The sequence below is a fragment of the Lontra canadensis genome, unplaced genomic scaffold, assembly GCF_010015895.1.
Source record: "Lontra canadensis isolate GAN:19392208 unplaced genomic scaffold, GSC_riverotter_1.0 scaffold93, whole genome shotgun sequence".
Taxonomy (NCBI): Eukaryota; Metazoa; Chordata; class Mammalia; order Carnivora; family Mustelidae; genus Lontra; species Lontra canadensis.
Window position 1 is genome coordinate 3,528,352 of NW_022631087.1, and position 19,405 is coordinate 3,547,756.

A 19,405-nucleotide genomic window follows, 5' to 3' on the forward strand; every position below is an offset into this window, starting at 1 on the left:
TTTCTTTCTTTCTTTCTTTCTTTCTTTCTTTCTTTCTTTCTTTCTTTTTCTTTCACCATTGTCATAATTTCCTATCACACTGCAAGGGCAAGTTGTGTGCAAAGATGCCAGGGACAGGTTTATCATTCTGCTGTTACCCACTTTGACCAAAGAGGGCAGCCTTAAGCATTCTTTTCTTCTGTATTTTCTTTAAAACAAGGCTGGCTTCCTTAAACGGCTCTTGTATCTAATCTCCAGCCATTCTTCCACACTCTCAACGTTAGCTACCTTTGATAACTGTCTTGGGGATTGAAGATCTATAGTCTGGCCTTCTTTTTCTTCATACCTGTTTCTGCCTGAGTGCCTACTACCTGGGTCCTGAGCCGGTGGGAATGTTCTGAGTAAGCCAGGCAGGGGAGCACCTGCTTTAAATGGGAACCCCTGTGCTGGGTCCACCTGATGTCCACAGTCTTCCTGGCTGAAGTTAAGGAAGTTAAAGAGAGAAAGAGGAAGCCTGGACTGTTTTAAAAGCTACCCAAAGGGTTATTATAAATGTACCACATTCTTTTTGGCATCTGTGCTACATAATCCCCCGAGACAGAGAGGGGAGCAGACATTGCTTCTTACTGAAACCACAACAAAGTCTCTTATCCATCCTCACTGCATTTTGGGAACAGATTCACTGCCTGTCTGCAAAGACACATCTGCAGGTCTGCTGTACAAATGAGGGAGGTCCCTTTGCTTCACAGTTCCTTGGCTTTCCTACTCCTGGACCTCTCCTGGAGTCTCTCTGCTCTCCTAGCAAACAAAATCCCAATTAGCAGAAAAATAAAATACTACAGACACCTCCTGAGATGTTGCCAACCATTCTGGTCTCACAGAAATGACCTGACCTGAAAGCTCTAAGTTCCGAGAACCATTCGTCGGCACGGTATTTTTCTGGGCACTGCTTCAAAGGAGCCATGGTTGAAGACCAGGCTGCTATTCTGGTGGCCTCTTGTTTGGGATAGTTTCCCATGGGCCCCTGGGGAGGGCTGGAGCACTCAGCAGGGGGGTTATTCTGGGCACCCCTGACCTGTGTGCCTGCACAACAGTGAACAGGTCAGTGACTCTGAACCAAGTAGGGTAGAGCTTTCTAGAGATCAGCAGGCTTCCTAGACTCTGGCACATACTGAGCTGAGCCAGCCAAAGCACCCAAGGTAAGACCACTGGGAGAGAATGAAGGGACTTGGAGGAAGGTGTTGGGGGAGACATGGATTCCTTAAATCTTAACTTTGGAGATCAGAAACAGGATGTGAACTGGAATGGGACCATTAATGGGTCTAATGTAAAGTGGGGCAAACAAGTCCTGAACATGTTTCTAGGGGTTTCTTGAGGCTTTGGGGCCCTCCTATCAGCTGACCATTCAGGCACACATTGGGCACTTATTAACATAAGGGTCGTTGGCCAGGATGAAGTGATTTCTCTATCACTGCCCACCTGAGAAATGACATGTGTTGGAGCAAGACCCAGCCTATACAAAATCCTGCCTACCTCTTGGCTTCCACCATCCCCTTGTCACACACACTGCTTTCTATTACTCTGATAGGCTAGGCTCTCCAGCCTCTCAAAGGCCTTCACCTCTGCCCCCTCCTCCACCTGAAGGCCTTTTAATCCTCTTCACTTGAGCTGACCCCTGCTGATTTCTCAGATCTCAGCAAGGCAGAATGTCTCCCACCTACATGCATCCATAGCACCACCAGGTCTTACCTAGGGAATAAGGACCATCTTAGAAGGGAGATGGTGTTACTGTGCTCTAGGTTTCTAAATGGCTAATAAGGCAACTACCCCAAAGTGTTCACCAAGTATGATCAGAATGGCTGAGACTTTTGCTCTGCAGAGGGTGACCAGGAGGAGAATGCCAATACCCCAAAGTACAGAAATTGCCTAGCTTGGTTAAGTGTGTCTGATACATGCTCCTGTGGCTTTTATCTTTTTGTCTCAGGATATAAATAACCTTCGTGAAGGTAGGACCTTGTCTACCTGCTGACTGCTGAATCCCCAAGGCATAGCAGAAGATCCAAAGCATGTAGTCGAACACTTCTGAAGTAATAGTGAATAAGTGATTTAATTTCAACTCATGTTAGAAGGAGAAGGATGAGGAGGAGAAGGGAAGGGAGGAGGAAGGAAGAGAAGGAGGAGGAGGAAAGTGGGGAGGGAGGAGGAGAAAGAAGGCATGGGAGGGAGGAGGAGAAAGGAGACATAGGAGGGAGGAGGAGGGAGGAGAAGGAGGAGGGAAAAGGAGGAGGACAAAAGAGGAGGAGAAGGAGAGGTAGGAAGGAGGAAGAGGGAGGAGGAGGAGGAGAGAAGGGAGGAGGAGAAAAGAGGAGGAGGGAGGGGGGAGGACTAAGGTGGAGGAGGGGGTAGGAGAACAGAGAAGGATGAGGAGGAGGAGGGAGGAGAATAAGGAGGTGGCACCACTGACCTTTCTGATGCTAAACCTTGGGTTTCTCATCTGAAGTTTGGGTGCTGTCCCCCCACAGGCATTTGTTAACCGAGGCCTCTTGTAATTGGACCCCGTGACTCCCCTCTTTTTAGATATGAATCTTCAGCATTTGGATATTAGGGTCCCATTCTAGCTTCTCAGATCACACTTATACCTGCCTCCCTCTCTTCTTTTCTGGGTGACGTTTAGGAGCTCAGACTCCTGACCCACACTCCAATAGCTTGAACCCAAATCCATCTCTGTCTCCTTTTATTGTATTACTTTTCATTCCCTCCTGTAGCCTCATTCTTCATTCAACAAACACTTGGGGAAGCCTTGCCATATTCTAGGCGCCTTGTCAGGTGCTAGAGTCAGATGCAGGCCTATTATCTAACAATTCAGGCTAATGAGTGCCAAGCAACTGACCATTAAGGTAGAATAACTTTGGGAAAAAAGGAAGCCAAGAAGACTGGAGGGATTTAGTGTGGTCTAAGGTGGGCAGAAGTCTTACTGGAGGAGGTGGCATTTCAGGTAGGTAGGTCTTGTAGGGAAACAGACATGTAAGTCATTCTCACTGAGACAATGGGCATCACAGGGCAGGTCAGTGTAGTGGGGCAGGGAGCAGGGAAGCTATAAGGGGTGCTGGAGGCTTTGCAGTGGCAGGACTTGGGATGAGGTCCAAACCCCAGAGACCCCTTTATACATCACTGTGCTATTCAAAATAATCCCGTTATGTTGCAAAACCAAGGGAGGCTTGGGGGTCTGTGGGTAGGGTTGTCGCTCCCATCTGTTACTGAGAGAATGGGGGGGGGTGCTCTGGGGAGGGACCTCGCTTCTTACTTTCTGTACTTTGGGGTACTGACATCCCCCTCTGGCCACCCTTTGCAGAACAAAAGCTTCAGCAATTCTAAGGCTTTGGTAAACCCTTTGGGGCAGTCACCTTACCAGCCTTTTAGAAACCCAGATCATAGGAATAGCACCTCCCTTCTCAGATGGTCCTCACCACCCCCAAGTAAGTCAGCCCTGAATCCTAGGACTTTAACCCTGTTCTGGGTCAAATGATCTGTACCTTTCTCCCAAACTGGCCGTGGCTACAGGAAGAAATTGAGGGTGGCTGACTTTGAAAGTGGTTACACTGCAAATGAAATGTATTAATGCCAAGTCCAGACATATACCTAGGTGGTGACTCTTAAATTTTGTCTTTTAATAGTTTAAAATCGAGATTGCCACTTAAAACATGAAAGCTGGAGTAAGACACAGATTTTGCTTGTGTTCCTTTTGGATAATCTCAAAGTACAAGGCAGCTTGACCTTTCTGGACCTGTGTTCCCTTTGCTTGCCTCTCTGGGCCCCTTCATTTGATATACATACAGCTGAGGCCCCAACATGTTTCCCGGACTGCTCAGGCAGAAACCCACACTGCTTCCAAGGTGAGGAGAGCTAGGAGCCCACATGTGCCCCCGCCTCCCGCAGGCCCCTGTTTGCCGGGAGGCCCTCCCTAGGACAGCCTTGCTTCAAGGACCCTAGAACACAAGGCAGGCACTGAGAAAAGAGGCTCTGTGCAGAGAGGTTTTAATATCCTCCTGCTTTTAATAGCTTTCCCTGAGATGGAAACTTGGGTTGAAATGATTTGCAGCTCTCCAGATTTTTCTGAGAGTGTGTGTGTATTTGGGTTTATTTTTAGCCACAGGGGTTCATTCCGTGCCAAAAAAACCTGCTTAAATAAAACCAAGATTAATATTTTTACTTAACGGAAAGAGTTAGTCAGGACAGGCTTTGAACTAGAGACTCCCTATCTTGATTTGGGAGTGCATCTTAACAGTCTGGTCCTGGCTTTCACACCAACAAACAAAGGCCTTTGAAACTGACAGAGAGAAGTGCCCTCAGGGGACCAGGGTAGGATGCCAGAAGAGCCTATTGTGAGACTTCTCCAAGGGCACTCTTCCTCACAGGGGCTGCCCCTCCCTGCTCCCCTCCTGTTCTTCAGGGCCATCTTCCTGGAAAGGTGGGTGAGTCCGTCCTGGCTCTGCTCAGAGCCTGGCTGGGATTCTGCCTCACTCCCAACTCCTTCCTTAGACCCTCCCCATCAGATCTGGTCCAGGCTTCTGCTTCCTCTGGATTCAGATAAAGCAAATGGAGTCTTTGCTTGGGGATGGGCTAAGGCCTAGATCCGCTGTCTAGGGAGCTCCAGCTGCCCCTCCCCTTGAACAGACCTCACCCCTCTTTGTGCGATGCCAGCTCTTTGCTCTTGCTCATACTGCTGTGTTTGCTCTGCTTGAATACCATTTACCTGCTTCCTTGCCTCTGAATTCCCCAGGGCCTCATTTATCTCCTTGTCCCTGTGAGCCTAGCACTGTACTCCACAAATGATTGTTGAACAGATGTTTATCTGGCCCTATAACCTGAGAACTGCTATTAACCCCTTCTGATGGAATAAGGTTCAGAAAGACTTGGTCATAGGCCAAAGCTTACCCAAAGGAGTCATTTATCCTTTTTTTTTTTTTTTAATCACCCTTCATGTATGTGGCCCTTTAGCTTCATACATTCAGCAGATATATAGTAGGGACTTGTTACATGCCGGGCTCTCCCTGGTTGCTCAGGCTATAGTAGTTAGTAAAGCAAACAACCTGCCCTCTCATGAGGCTTGCATTCTAGTGAACAGCACATGGATACGGACTATGTCAGCTGGTGGCCAGTGCTATGGAGCACAGAGAGGCTGGCCAAGGGTGACAGGGAATGCATGAGGAAAGATTATGGGGGATCATGGAGGCCCCCTGACCAAGTGACAATCGAAGTAGGTGAGGGAGTGAGCCATGTGGCTTTGGAAGGAAGAGTGTTCCAGCAGGGGGAACTGCAAGGGCAGAGGCCCTGAGGTGGTGTTTGGGGAGGTGCACAAGGAGTAGGGGGCTGGGGCCAGAGTGGAGCAAGTTGTCATTTCCAAAGATAAGGAAGGTAACGGGACCTCAGGTGAGTGAGGGGCATTTTCAGGAGCTCAGTTTTGGATGGATTGAGTTGGAAATGTCCTATTAGACCTCCACGTATAAGGGGATACTAAATGTAGACTTATGTTGTGGGGGCTCTGGGTTGGATGATGCATAAATGGGAGCTGCTAGTGGTACAGAGGTACAAAGCCATGAGCTGGGTGGAAGTGAGAGGAGGATGAGGAACCCACAACTGTCCAGACTGAACACATGGAGGTCACCAGTGACCTCAACGAGAGCTGCTTTGGTGAAGAGAAAGAGGGAGCTTAGGTGATGGCAAGAACCCTTCCAGGTTGGTAATCATCACCCTGACCTAGAAGCCAGGATGGGAAGTGACTTGCCCAGTGTTACACAGTGACAGAGCCCTGACTGTATCCAGGTCCACACGTTCCAGGCCTGCTCATTCCAGGTTTTGTTGATCTGAACTTTCAGCCTCCAAGTCTTTGGAGAGAGGCTTTTGGGGTTTGGGTGTGGTGACACAGGGGCTGGAAACCAGAAGGATCTGAGTAGGGTAGGCCTTCAGGGTCTGCCCTCCACCCTTCATTCTGTAGGCCCTTTCCTCAAACCTGGACATCAACAAAGTATCCCCAAAGAGGCAGCAGATAATTGTGAAGAACTCTGGCAAGGGTCATTGGAGGTAGATACCAAAGATTGTCAGGGGGATGAGGAAATGCTGGATCAGGTCTCTTGCTGTCTTCCTCTGATTAGTACATTTCAGAACCCTCAAGTAATCACCATCAGCAACATAACAGTATATCATCTGTTTAGCTTCAGGGTTACAAAGTGCCTTTTTACATATACATTGTCTCATCTAATTAATCAGTCTAATTAACCTCAGACCCATAGTGTTGTGAGAAACCTCAGGGATCATCAGGATTTGTGGTTTCTAAGTTATTTTATTTTCTTCTTTAAAAGCCTTGCTGGAAAGCACATGATGATATTCTGTTCTACTACTGATGGTGATTACTTGTAGATTCTTATTACCAATCTGAGGGCACATGTGTGAGTGATTGGGAGAGAGTGGTGGGGTGATCAAAGGGATGAGGGTCACTGGGGGCTTTTCAGGGGGGCCTTCCTCCTAGGGACAAATCCACCTCTCTGATCCTTACCAGAACAGACAGTGGGGGTGGGGAGGTGCAGAAAATTATGAAATGTTTTGCAATCAGTACAAATCCCATGAAAAGGCTTTAGGCAGTCCACTTTCTTGGGGGACCCACCAATTTTTGTTCTGCTGGGATGCAAAACCACCCTCAGGCTACCTGATCTTATTCTTCATAGTTGGAAAACGGGGACAATAATAGCCATCTTATAGAGTTATCTTAAGAATAGAGCAAGATAGCATGCATGCATGCCTGGCACATGGGAGGGGCTTAATGAATAGTAGTTATTGTTATGAGTGTGTTCTAGTCCCTCCCTCTCCCCTAGACTTACAGACATGATGTAATGAAATGCAGAGAGCTGATGGTTAATGAATGGCTGGGCAGCTGCTGGAGCAAGGAAGGCTGGCTCTGCCTTCTTTGGATAGGCTAAAATGCAGGATCTCCATGGGGCACAAGACCAGAGAATTGCCTATTGGGCTGAGCCAGATGGGCTGTGGGCCTGCCTTGCTGTGGGTTTCTTGCTTATTGTCTTTGTCATGAGCTCTTGGCCTCAGAAAGGCTCGAGTGGATGGCAACCAGGAAATGAACATCAAGTGACTATCAGACACTTCCAGACCCCTCTTTTCTTCTAAGTCCAAGTCGAAAGACTGGTAAGCTCATAGTCTAGGCCTTTATGCTTACCTAGATCCTGCCTGGTAGGGTCCTATCAGAAGAATATTCCCCTTCCTAGGGTTAACTCTAACAGTGACTTCTGCTTTTGGAGAAATTCATCCTACCTGCTGGTCAGGTGTGCCTTACCTACCCTCGCTGTCCTCCTAAAAACCATACGTCAAGTCAGCAAAGTCACTCTATAGGACCTTCAGAGAGACAGGAATGGGAGCAGAGTGTGTGTGTGGGGGGGGGTGAGGGGCACTTGTGTGTGTGTGTGTGTGTGTGTGTGTGTGTGTGTGTGTGGTAGTGAAAGTATCTCACTTATTTGATGGCTAAATCAACTCCTTTACCATGGGGAGGATCTACAGTGCTATCAACAGGATCCCAAGATCTAAGATGAGCAGAATCCATGGTCTTAAGTTGGTATACATTAATTCATTTAAGGGATCCTTGATCTAAAATCCAGCCAAACTTTGCCTTCCAACCTGCTAGCAGAAAAGTCCAACCATCAGATCAGGGTAAAAAGGTCTGGACTTGATTGAAGGTAGTTGTATGGGAGGTGGAAGGAGAGGGTAAGAGGCAGGGGCTTTCTCGTGGGCATCTTGTCCCCCTCTGAATATGCTGACAAAGAGCAGATGTACAACTTCTGGACACAGCAGTAAGCTGCACTGGAAGCGGAATCTTGTTTGCCGCTGGAATTGTTTTTTGTTCAAAACTTGTGCTGCTTGTGGTCTACATTACTATGGATGGAGGTGGGGGCAGGCAACACACAATTATATTTCTGGAAGGGATGTGCCTTGTTTCTCTTGTTTTTGCAAGCTCTTACTAGCCCTCCTCACAAAAATTATTTAAAGAAAGAGAATTATATAGAAATATACCTTTACATCTGGATCCTCAGGTGTATGATATATTTAAGAGGGCCCTACATATATTTACAGGTCTATGTGCCAATTATATAAGCACACATAGCCTGGTCAGTTTCTTCTTACAGACTTTTAAATTAAAATACTGTTTACTCTGTTTTCCTTTGACCTCCATATCCCTGGAAGCACAGCTTCCTTTCACGGGGCATAAGAGGCTCCAAAACTGAGATTCAGGCTGTGTCATTGCCCCTTTCTCTGACTGGTGCTTTCAGACAGCTTGGAGGTTAGCCCTCTAGCCATGAACTTTTAAACTTTGTCTTCCCACTAGACTGTCTCTGTGGAGGTAGGAAATGGGACTTCTATTTCTCGTCATCACGCCCACCAGCACACCAACCCAGCTCACTCTTATGTTGGCTTAGCTGCCGGGGGACACTGGGAAGACAGTGTGGGGCCACATTCCAGCAGGAAGGAAAATAAAGAAAACCTTTGTCTAGCCCAGCCCATCTGTAAAGCTGGCTTCTAGCCACTACACCAAGGTGGCGGGAACAGCCCCCAAGCTGCCAGCTCTAAGTTTGGAAAGTGTCTTCTGTTGTTGTTGGAGAACCATGACCTTCCATACCTCTGCTGTCTACTGTGGCCCCGAGGCCAGAGAATGCTCAGGAGCACCCTTACTGCCAAACAAGAAAGTATAAAATAGCACACATTTGCATTGCAGAGGAGAAACCGAAGCAAATAAAGACATATTAATTCAGACCTAATGGGCAGATTTGAGGTTGGCTGGTGTTTTTACTCTGGAAGAAATTTGTGAATCTCTTTGGGAGAGGAGAATATTACTTAATTTTAGTTCAGTGTAGCGCAGTTTTGTTTTTATAAAAAAAAAAAAAAACAAAAAAAAAAAACTGGTGTGGCCTCCATGCTGGGCCTTCCCTGCCAGCCTTTTTGGACCATAACCGTGTGATCGAGTTTGGTTCTGGTAGGCTGCTCTTGGGTTACATGTGGGTGATGAGATAGGGCAGGTCCCTGTGATGAGGTGGGTGCTCCAGACTTAAAAACACCTTGTATGTTTGTTTTGGCCAGTTTATGTGTGTTCCCCTACCTCTTCCTGAAATTCTGCATGGCCAGATATTTTGAGGAGTTTGCCTTTCTTCCCATCCCAGAGAGAACCCCCAGGCCTTATCTTATGGTATATGTCAGAAGATAATGATAGACAAGTAACAATAGAGGTCACTGGTAGGGGTGTTATTCTAAGAGCAGTGACAGCAAATGCACCATTGTCAGTGTCTGCATGTAACCCCCACAGCATGAGGTTTATGAGGAACTGCTGTAGATTAGGAAATGAAGACAAAGAAGGGCTTAATGACCTCCCTAAGGTCATGCGGCACCACTGCTGGGATTGAACCCAGGCGTCAGGCTCCAGAGCCCTGGTTCTTCCATGCTCTGCCATGTTGCTGCTCCACTAAAATTAGGACATCGCTTGTAAGCCACGTGATGGGCATTGGGCCAAGACAATCAGAAAGATTTAGGAGAAAGGAGGTCGGGGACACAGGGGTTTGCCTGAGGCCGCATGGTAGTGGTGGAACGAAACACAAATGTGGCTTCCTGACTACAGAAACTGACTCCCTTTTCACCGAACAATTCTCAGATGAAAAGGTTCCAAGCTCAGGCCACTTCAGGGTAAGGAAGGAATTGGCTAGCTGTGTGTGCAGAAGCTTCCAGAAGTACCTAACTTTATGGGAGAGGTCTGCTTATGACATGTTATGTCTAAATGAAGTCAAGCCATTTTTGAGCCAGGGAAGGATAGAAGTTGCTATTTAAAGAAATCCCTCTTGCAATTTCTTCACTCCTAAGGCAAAGACTCACTTGCTAGTTTACCTTCTGTGTTAACGAAGTGGCAGAGGATGGAGCCAAATCAATTCAGGAAGAATCAATAGTAAAGTCCTGGCAGATATGCTCTCTGCCCAACAGTTAAGCTGTTACAACCTGACTGTGGGAGTTGCTGTAGAGGAAATAGTCCCTGGGCCTCTGGGAGGCTGGCTCCATGCCAAGGATGCTGCTACAAAGTTAGACAAAGAGGTGGAGGCAGAATCTTGAGGGAGCTTTGCCTGGAATCTTGCCAACCTCTCGTTTTTTGTAGCGGACTTGGAAACATCCACTCGCCTCCTCCCAATCTGAGCTGTGTCTGCTAAATTGCTAACTTCGCCAATGGGCTCTGTGTTTTACCCTCCCTGGCAAGAAGTTCTGGAGGGGCTGTTGGTTCATCTGGGTCTTGACTTCATGTCTGATAGGAAGAGTAGGGTCCCAACTTGTTTGGAGAGGAACGGGACAGAATCCAGTTGGGATGGCGGAGATTGTGTCCTAATAAAGGTTGTTTTGTTTTGTTTTTAGAGATTAGAGTCAATGAATTGGGAAATGTGGTGGGACATCCAAAATGGGGAAGGATAAGAGGGATAACCAGAATGGGCAGGGGTGTGTGTGTGTGTGTGTGTGTGTAGGGTATTCTGTTCAACAGGCATTTATTCAGGACCTACTCTTTTTAGGAGCTAAGTATAACGAGGTAAAAAAAAAAAAAAGAGTGACAGGATCTTAGAACTGGAAGAGTTCAATGTGTGACTCAAAGCATGGCTGCTATACATGCAAAATCCATTCCATTTTGGGGAAGGTCCTAGCCTGAGAGCTTCCAGAACCCCTTGACGGAGACTCTCTCTATCCCTATGGCAGCCCCTCCCCGTTTCTTGCCAGTTTTTGTTATTAGATGCCTTTTTGGGGGGGGGGGTTGAGCCAATGAACACAACTTATCTGCAGTTTCTGAATCGTCTTTAAGATCTGTCCATTACTCTTCCATGTGTGAGCTCTATAAATATCTGAAGACAGTTACTGGGTGCTTCCTTTTCACGTAAAATACAAAAAGAACGCACAGCCTCTTATAATCTCTAAGTAAATCCCTCCTTTCTCTGTGTTTTTACTGCATGTAGTAAATGTCTATCTTCCAGCCTTCCTCAAGTTGGGTCTGTATAATACTTATCCTGTTCATAGTCCATTGGTATTTACTGAGCAACTCCTTTCTGCCAAACGTTGTACTAAGAAATTTCAGAAGATCTTTTCTTTAATCTTTATTCCAATTCTTTGATATAGGTAGTTATACCCTCTTTCCAGAGGAGAAAACTGAGGTTCAGAAGAGCAAGTGGCTTCACTTCTCTGTCAGTTTCCTTGTCTGTATTATGTGGATGGTGATACTGCCCATGTAAGCTGTCTTGAGGAGTAAATACATGAGATGTACTACTGCATAGAGTTGGCATGTGATAGATGGGAGTGAATTTCAATGGCAGCAATCCTTCTATCGTCGGCGCATGCAATTTTTGGTGATGATGATGATGATATGATGATATCAATAATGTTTATGTAACATATACCGTGTGGGAGACACAGTGCTGAATTTCACATGCGTTATCTTACCCAATCCTTTCAGTTCAGGAGATTGGTACCATTATTATCCTGGCTTTACACAGGAGGAAATGGGAGGCCAGAAGCAAAATTCCTTGCCCACAGTCATAATAGCCATACAGAGCAGAGCTCTGTTGATTCCTGAGCTCCTACTCCCAACTGCTCCCTCCGCCACCACATCCTAATTGAGCTATGCTTTACTGCATACTTTGCCATCTAAGTGCTGGGAACCAAGGGCCCCATCAGAATGCCGACCAGCTATGGAGAACGGCTGGGATGCTTTGCAATCCTGCAGGCCCGTCAGGACTCAGTGAATGTATGCATGCAAAGGAGAGCCCCACATGAGGTAGCATTCAGGAAGAGGTCCTGGTGGAAAGACAATAGTTCTGGGAGACCAGGCAATTGCCAGATGGACAATGGAGGATGGCAATAGGCTCTAACAAAAGCAGTAGATTTTGGATTATGGTAAACCCACAGAGTCAAGAAACTCCTCCAGGGGTGAATGTAGCCTAGGAATTTCCAGGGTTGGCAACTGTGAACATTTGGGATAATTAAGTTGAATGATGACTGCCTGCCTTCATTCCTCCATTCCTCTCCCCACCCCCGCCCCCAACCACTGTCTCTAATCTGAATTCTTACTTTTATAAACACAATCATCTATTCAAGTTGGCCCAGAGATAAGAAAGCAATTCCAGGCACTCAACCTGAGATGTGATCCCTGATGTGGTTCAGGTCTTCCTAACCTCTTTCCTGTCTGTATCTTGCCTTTTTCTGCAGTGATCCGGGCCAAGGTGGTAGGGAAGAAGCTGGTGAAGGAGGGGCCTTTTGGCACGCTGGTCTACACCATCAAGCAGATGAAGGTGAGTGACAGAATCCAGCTCCAGGAGAGCTCTTGGGTTTTTGGCAGCAGAGTCCTAGCTAGGGGAGGCTAAGTGGGTGTGCATAACCCTCCCCACTGCTGGAGAGGGCATTGCTGAGGCAGAAGAAATGATGGCAGGAAGTTGGGGGGGAAGGTGGCTGCTTCACCCTAGAGCCAGTGCAAGTGGAGTCCCTCAAAGACCATTGTTAAGAGGCTCAATTCTGGAACCAGATGGCAGACAGCCTTGTTCCCTGGCAACTGCGAGACCCTGGCCAAGTCACTGTCCCTCTCTGGGTGTCAGTCTTCCCATCTGTAAAATGAGGGTATGTAGGACTAGTTTGTCTTACAGGCTCTTCTTCTGAGCTCTCAGTTTTGAGTTTCAAGAGTGCTTACTGGTCTCATGCAGTTGCCGAGGTTACCATTTACATTTAACTCTCGAATCTCTACACTGAACTTTGGCCAATCACAGGAAACGTATCCTGGAGTAGGAACTGCATCCTCTTTCCCTGTTTTCCCAGAGCTTGCCTCCCAGCTGCTTAGCGCCGTTTACTAACATATTCATATTACTGAACTTATTCCTGAGCATATTAACATTACAAAGCACACTAAGGAAGTCCACCTTACCAAAAAGAACATCAGATTTGAAACCTGCAGAACCTGCTTCCTTATCTCACTCAGCTCAACTCCCAGTTGAGCCTGCTTACCCTGGAATCCCCCCTTTCCTGGACCTCTGTTTTGCCACCTGTTAACAGTGCAGCGTTGGGCGTAGTGCCCCTAAGAGCCCTTCCAACTCAGGCATTTCAGGATTCTAAGTGCCCTGGGACACGTGTGGTGTTAATTCTAAGCAAAAGCTGCTCTGGGCGCTTGAAAGAGGTACTTGTGTTTGTCTTAGCACAGAGGACTCACTCTGGTACTCACTCACCCTGAATGGCTCAGCAGCTGCTCCATCACCCCACATTTGTAAGCACCCCCCTATGTTTAGTACCCTGTGCCAGGAGCATGGAGGCCACGAGGAAGATGGGGTTCCTGTGTTAAGGAAGTATAGTCAGGTGAGGAGAGAAGACCCAAGACACATGGGCATGACTACTCAGAAGTTCAATATGGGGTATGCTCAGGTCCAAGTGGACTGCAAGTCCTTTTACTCACTGCCCATATTTGCATCTCCAGAAACTAGAGCAGGACTTGGCACACAAATGGGACTTGGTGGATGTTTATCCATCTAATGGAGAAATGATGTTGAGACCCTACTGGCCTGAAAACTCCCCAGAGGAGACAAGGCTTGACACCCAGGTACCACCCATAGCCCATGGGTGGTACCCAACCATCCTGGAGGCAGACTTCCAGGCCTCATTATTCCTGCATCCTGAGGCCTGAGGTTTGATGTACTACATTTGTGGAACCTGTTGCTTTGGATTCAACTTTGGAAACGCCCACAGCCTTCTGGTTATGTAATGTCCAGAGTCAGCCCTGGCTAGGTGCCCTTGGCTGCCCAAGCCTGGTCATGGGACCAGCTTATGTCTTCAGACAGCCATGGGGAGAGAAGAGTGTGGAGGGGAGAACCAAGAAGATCAACAACAACCAAAGAAACCCCCACTGTATGCCACCCCCCTCCCCGCAGCCAGCAAGCAAAAATGCCGAAGCATGTTAGACAAAGCAGGGGTTCAGGCAACACTCCCTTCCCACTCTGGGACAACTCATCACATTATGGACACTGGCCAGCAGATCTGAGGAAACAGCTGGGAGACAGTGGTTCCTAAGCTTGCCTAGCTTCCCTCTTCCTTCCGGGCCTGGAGACCAGGGTGATCAGAATGTCCCATTCCCCCCTCACTGGTGTCAGGCCAGCCTCTGGTAGGGAGGTGTTTGGAGGCCAAATTACATTTGTTCACCCATCAGCTTCAGAGCACACACACACACACACACACTCCCAGGCTGGTGGCATCACACTATCCATTCACTGTCCTTTACCCGGACTCATGCAACCAGGGTGCTGGGCACTGGGAAGTAAAATTCCTTGTTTTACTTCTGACACAGGTTCAAAGGGGAGATGACTTGCCCAGTCATGCATTTAATTAAAGACAGATCTCATTCCCAAGCTAAGGTGCTGGGATTCCTTCCCAATCCTGTGTGTTCTTTACATGGCTCCCCAAATTTCCCCACCATCTCGCTTTGATCATCAAACACTATGTAATGCCATTTATTAACTCTGCCCCTCCTACCAGCCCAATATTAGATAACTCATAGAAGGGTCATTGCCCTTCTGTCCTGAAAGGCTACTGAATTCTGCTGTTCTCAGGGAGCAGTTTGCTAATCAGGTATGGGGTATAAGGATTGGAGTAGTTTGTCTAACAATTCCCTCCCTTCCTTCTCTCTCTCTATGCTGTGAGAGAGCTCTCTTCTCTCACAGAAGCACTCTTCTTGCCCGGCACTGTGCTTCAGGCTACCAGGATAAAATTTCAGGATTGCAGGTTAATATTTGTTATATTTGTTATAACAAATATAAGACTCTATTCAAGTGACATGTACTGAGCATTTACTGTGTATCAGGCATTCTGCTAACCCTTTGCATGGAACAGTCCTCATAACAACCCTATGAAGTAGATATACATTATCCTCTATTTTACAGGTGAGGCAGCCCCAGACTTGGAAAGGTCATGTAACAGTCAAGTTCATAGGACTAGAAAGTGGCAGACGCCAGGGAAGCTATAGAGCCTTTGCCAACAGGGAGATTACAGAGCAGTGGAGCTGCAGGCTGATTCATCATTCCTGCCCCCTTGGGGGCCCACCCCACCCCATCTGTATGTAGTTTCCCCAGGGAACAAAAAGAGGTTAGTTTGCATTTGTCCGTTTGTCATTCAGCAGTGTAGCTCTTGACTTGCAACATCCTGCAAAGGGTGCATTGAAAACTCTTTGTAGGAGGGAAGGAGGAGAGGCCAGAGAGGGGAGCCTGCGTGAGTTTTGGCACTGGTCCCTGGGTGGCTTTGTTCTGGTGGATTAGAGAGTCTACCCCAGAGAGTCAGACGGGTGAGCAAGTGCTCCCTTAGAGCAGAACTAAAGGAGCTTGGAGAACGTTGAGAATTTGAGCCACCCTGTCTCACCTCTCTCTTCTGCCTGAGAGTTCCCACCTCCTCCCCTTGAACTTCTCATTCAGATGAAAGGCGGGCAGACCCTCTCCCATACGCTAATTCCAGAACGTCTGGTACACATTATAGGCCTATCTTGAGTTTGCAGAGACCCACAGGTGTGTGTGTGGGGGGGTGGGGTATACAAATGTTAAGGGAGCTTATTGCAAAATCAAACTTGGAGATAGCTGGAGCGGTTGCCAGAATTGGTCACTCTAATCTATTGGGACCTTATCTCCGGTCAGGACCATGAGAAAGCCGTGGGCTCTGCCAGGAGCTGCATTTTATGCTGTGGAGACATGCTCCCAGGCTAACGTGGCAGGGACAACACGTGGGGAACATTCTGTCCCAGCTGGCCCTGGGCTGGGTGGAGCGGGGGTGGTGGTGGGGGGAGATCCATGGGAAGGCCCACTGGTCATGTGCTTTGCATGTCCTGACTCTGGGCAGGACAGATTTGCTGGGCAATTGGAATGCTTGGCCCCTGGGGACTTCCTTCCTTCAGTGGTTTGTCTAATCAAATGAGCACTATTGCAAGGTCTCGCCTTTGAAGCTCCAGCTGGAAGCCTCCCTGCCCTCCAGCTCACAGGGAGCCATTCTCCTCCTTCTCAATGCCTGTAACTCTTTCTGGTCTGGGTATCTCAGCTAGCCCTCAACAGAGATGGCCTGCATTCTCACATGCACTGCTTCCCCTGCTAGACAGCCCATTCTATAAGAGAGAGACTTCTCTCTCATAGAGAAAGACAGACTTTGGTTGCCCTTGGTATCTCAGTCAAGTATCTAATGTCTCTGAAACTCAGTTCCCCTGTCTGTAAATGAGAATAAAGTTGTGGGTTTAAAGGAGTTCATGGTGTAAAGCAGCATCTAGCACAGCGCTCATCTCCAGGCATGCCGGACATATTTGCTATGACGGTGACATTTCCTGCTGTCATTGCAGAGTGAAACCCTGGCACTCCACGAGAAATATTCAAAGCCCCCAGATTCAGAAATTTCTTTCTTACATTATTTGGTTCTTCACCCCAGAGAAACTAACTTCTTCGAACTTTTGTGTGCATACTACCAAGATGGGATGTCCAGACGCTTATAGAGTCCAAATGTGCTGTGTGTCTACACACGACAGAACTTTATTCAGCCTTAAAAAAGAAGGACATCCTGTCATTTGTGACAACATGGATGAAACTGGAGGATATTATGCTAAGTGAAATAAGCCAAACACAAAAAGACAAATACAGCATAAGCTCACTTTTATGTGGAATCTTAAAAAAAAGTTGAACTTCTCACAGAAGCAGAGTAGAATGATGGTCACTAGAGGCTGGGAGGTGGTGGAAATGGGGAGATGTTGGTCAGAGGGTAAAAATTCTCAGTTCTACAGAACTAGAATGAGTAAAGTCTGGAGATTTAATGCATGGCATAGTGACTATAATTAATAATACCATACTGAAGACAAGATATTTGTCTTCACACACAAGGTAACTCTGGGAGGGACGGTTGTGTGAATTCTCTTGATTGTGGTGACCATTTCACAGTGTATACAGATATCAAAACATCATGTTATTACACTCTAAACATATGCATTTTTATTTGTCAGTCTCACTTCAATAAGCTGGAGAGAGAGAGAAAGAGAACACAACCTGCTTAGTTTGAAGTTCAAACCCAGCTTTAAATCCCTACATTAAGAGATAAGGTTGGGCAAAGAGATGGAGAAAGACGAGGACTAAACCTTTCCCTCTGCTGATATGAATTCCAGTAGAACTAGTTTTAAGATAACTTTTACTGAATGTTGCACACCATGTACTACTCTAAGTCACTTAATTCTCAAAAACACCTTATGAAGTAAACACTTTGCCCCATTTTATGGATGAAGAAACTGAGACCCAAGGAGCTTAAGTGGCTGATAAGTGGCAGAGACAAGGTTCAGACTGGCTGGTTGTTTCCAGAACCTGAGCTGACCATTAATCCTCCAATGCTTTGACTGGATTAGGTCTTTTCCAATTCTGAGAGTCTATGATTCTCTGATATCGGGGCATTACAAAACTATCACGACCCTCCTAAATTTGTCAAACCAATTCTCAGTCTCTATGAATATAGACCTAATGATACTTATAGGGTCGATATTTAGGTCAAGATGGGATTATTATAAAGAAAAGATAACAAAATTAGTACAATCTGCCTTTACCATATGGTTAAATTCAGAAGTGACCCTAAAAAAGGCAGCACTGTGCTTGTCAGACCCTATTGTTCACAATGCACAAACGTTTTGATTCTGCATGCAAGTGCTACAAGCCATGCTGAAATCAAGATGCCTTCAAATTCAAAAGGAATGAGAACTCAACTGGGCAGCTTAAGTCACTGGACTCTAGATAGGGCCTTGATCCTCACTCATGAAGCAGAGAGGACATGAAAGGGAAAGACTGACAAGTTTGTACTGAGGCTCTAATGGTCTGGGTCTGAAAGACCTCGAGTGAGGATCAAGTTGAAACATTTGCCAGGAACTCAAGGAACAGCCACGCAGAGGAGAAGCTGCTGAACACAGGAGGGAGTGTGGAGAATGTTTTTTGAAGGCCACATTTGATGGCACACACAGAGCAGTGCTCTTAAGCATGGTTCCTGTTAAAGCCAGAGACGCACCATCCATCACTGAGGAAGTGGGGGGTACGATGTGATCCGCCCCTGCTCCCCCACGGCATAATTGAAAACCAAGTGTGGACAGCAATTCTCACAGCGCTTGGCTGCGTTTCCTCATTCAGCTGTTGAGCCTCTCAGGAGAAAAGGGTTAAAAGAGAGGCCAGGTAAATTAAAACCATCTGCACTGATGGTTGCACACAATTAGAACAGCATTCCCCTTAAAAAGACAGAGGCTCCTGAACTCTGTGGGTCCAAAAGACCCTTTATAATGGTGGAGGTCCTTGTGGACTATCTACCCCCCCAGTCAGTGCCCACTTAAAACAAAATAAGGAGAAAACCCAGATCTTAGTGCAAATGGGAGGCACTTAGATGGGACACCAATGAGGTGATGTCTGGCTTTTTATTAATTACTGTAAGTAAATTAATAACGCATGCCAGGAACTAAGGGAGAGACATTGTCCTGTTGTAAACCCTTGGAGACCACCAACCATCCTGGGCCCATGTGCTCTGAGAACCAGGGGGATAATGGGATTGGGCCACAACTTGGAGCCCCTTCCTACCCTCGCCAGCTCACACAGTTAACAGAGTTCTCCCAACAGATCTGAACCCATGTGAGACTCGTGGTTTTCACCTGGAATCACCCAGTGGGGTCAGCCTCGTTATGGTCACACCAGTGGTTCTGATGACATGCAGATAAAGGAGGCACAACAGCCATAAATAGCATTTGGCTGTACCAGAGGCCCTTGGGCATGAACTTGTGGAGGCACAGTGAGAGACAGCACAGGCTGGACTCGGGAGAAGATTCTCCTGCCTGGAATCCTACCTCTGCCATTTGCCAACCATATGAGCTTAGCTAAGCCACTTTACCTGTCTGGGGCTCAGGCTCCTCATCTATTAAATGGACATAAATAGTTCCTGTCTCACGGGGCTATCATGGGAATGAGGTGGGTGACTATTAGAAGAGGACTTCTCAATGTTGGTACTGCTGGTATTTGGGGCCAGATAATTCCTTGCTTGGGGACTGTCCCGCGCATCAGGGGGCACTTAAGAGCATCTCCAGCCTCTTCCCAGAGATGTAAGTAGCAACCACCACTCCCGCCCACCTGTAACAATCCAAACTGTCTCCGGGTATGGCCAAATGTCTCCGGGGGTGGGGGTAAAACTGCCTCCAGTCGAGAACCACTACGTTAGATTATGTTATAGATAAAAATGGCCAAGTATCGGCATTTTCGTACAGTGCAACTTAGTAATTATAAAGTGTTTAGTTAAAAATCTAGAATTTTTGTGTATGTGGTTATATGCCTTATCTGGGGTAAAGGAAGCCAGT

General features: G+C 47.0%; 2 protein-coding genes across 3 annotated transcripts in view; one reads left to right on the forward strand and one right to left on the reverse strand.

Moving 5' to 3' along the window:
• Positions 1 to 19,405, reverse strand: part of SYN3 (synapsin III) — a 449,127-nt gene that overhangs the window by 269,694 nt on the left and 160,028 nt on the right. The gene's annotated exons all lie outside the window — the stretch shown is intronic.
• Positions 1 to 19,405, forward strand: part of TIMP3 (TIMP metallopeptidase inhibitor 3) — a 57,617-nt gene that overhangs the window by 31,710 nt on the left and 6,502 nt on the right. The window contains exon 2 of the mRNA XM_032836532.1: positions 12,256 to 12,338. Within this exon, the coding sequence (XP_032692423.1) occupies positions 12,256 to 12,338 (83 nt within the window). The remainder of the gene's footprint in view (positions 1 to 12,255; positions 12,339 to 19,405) is intronic.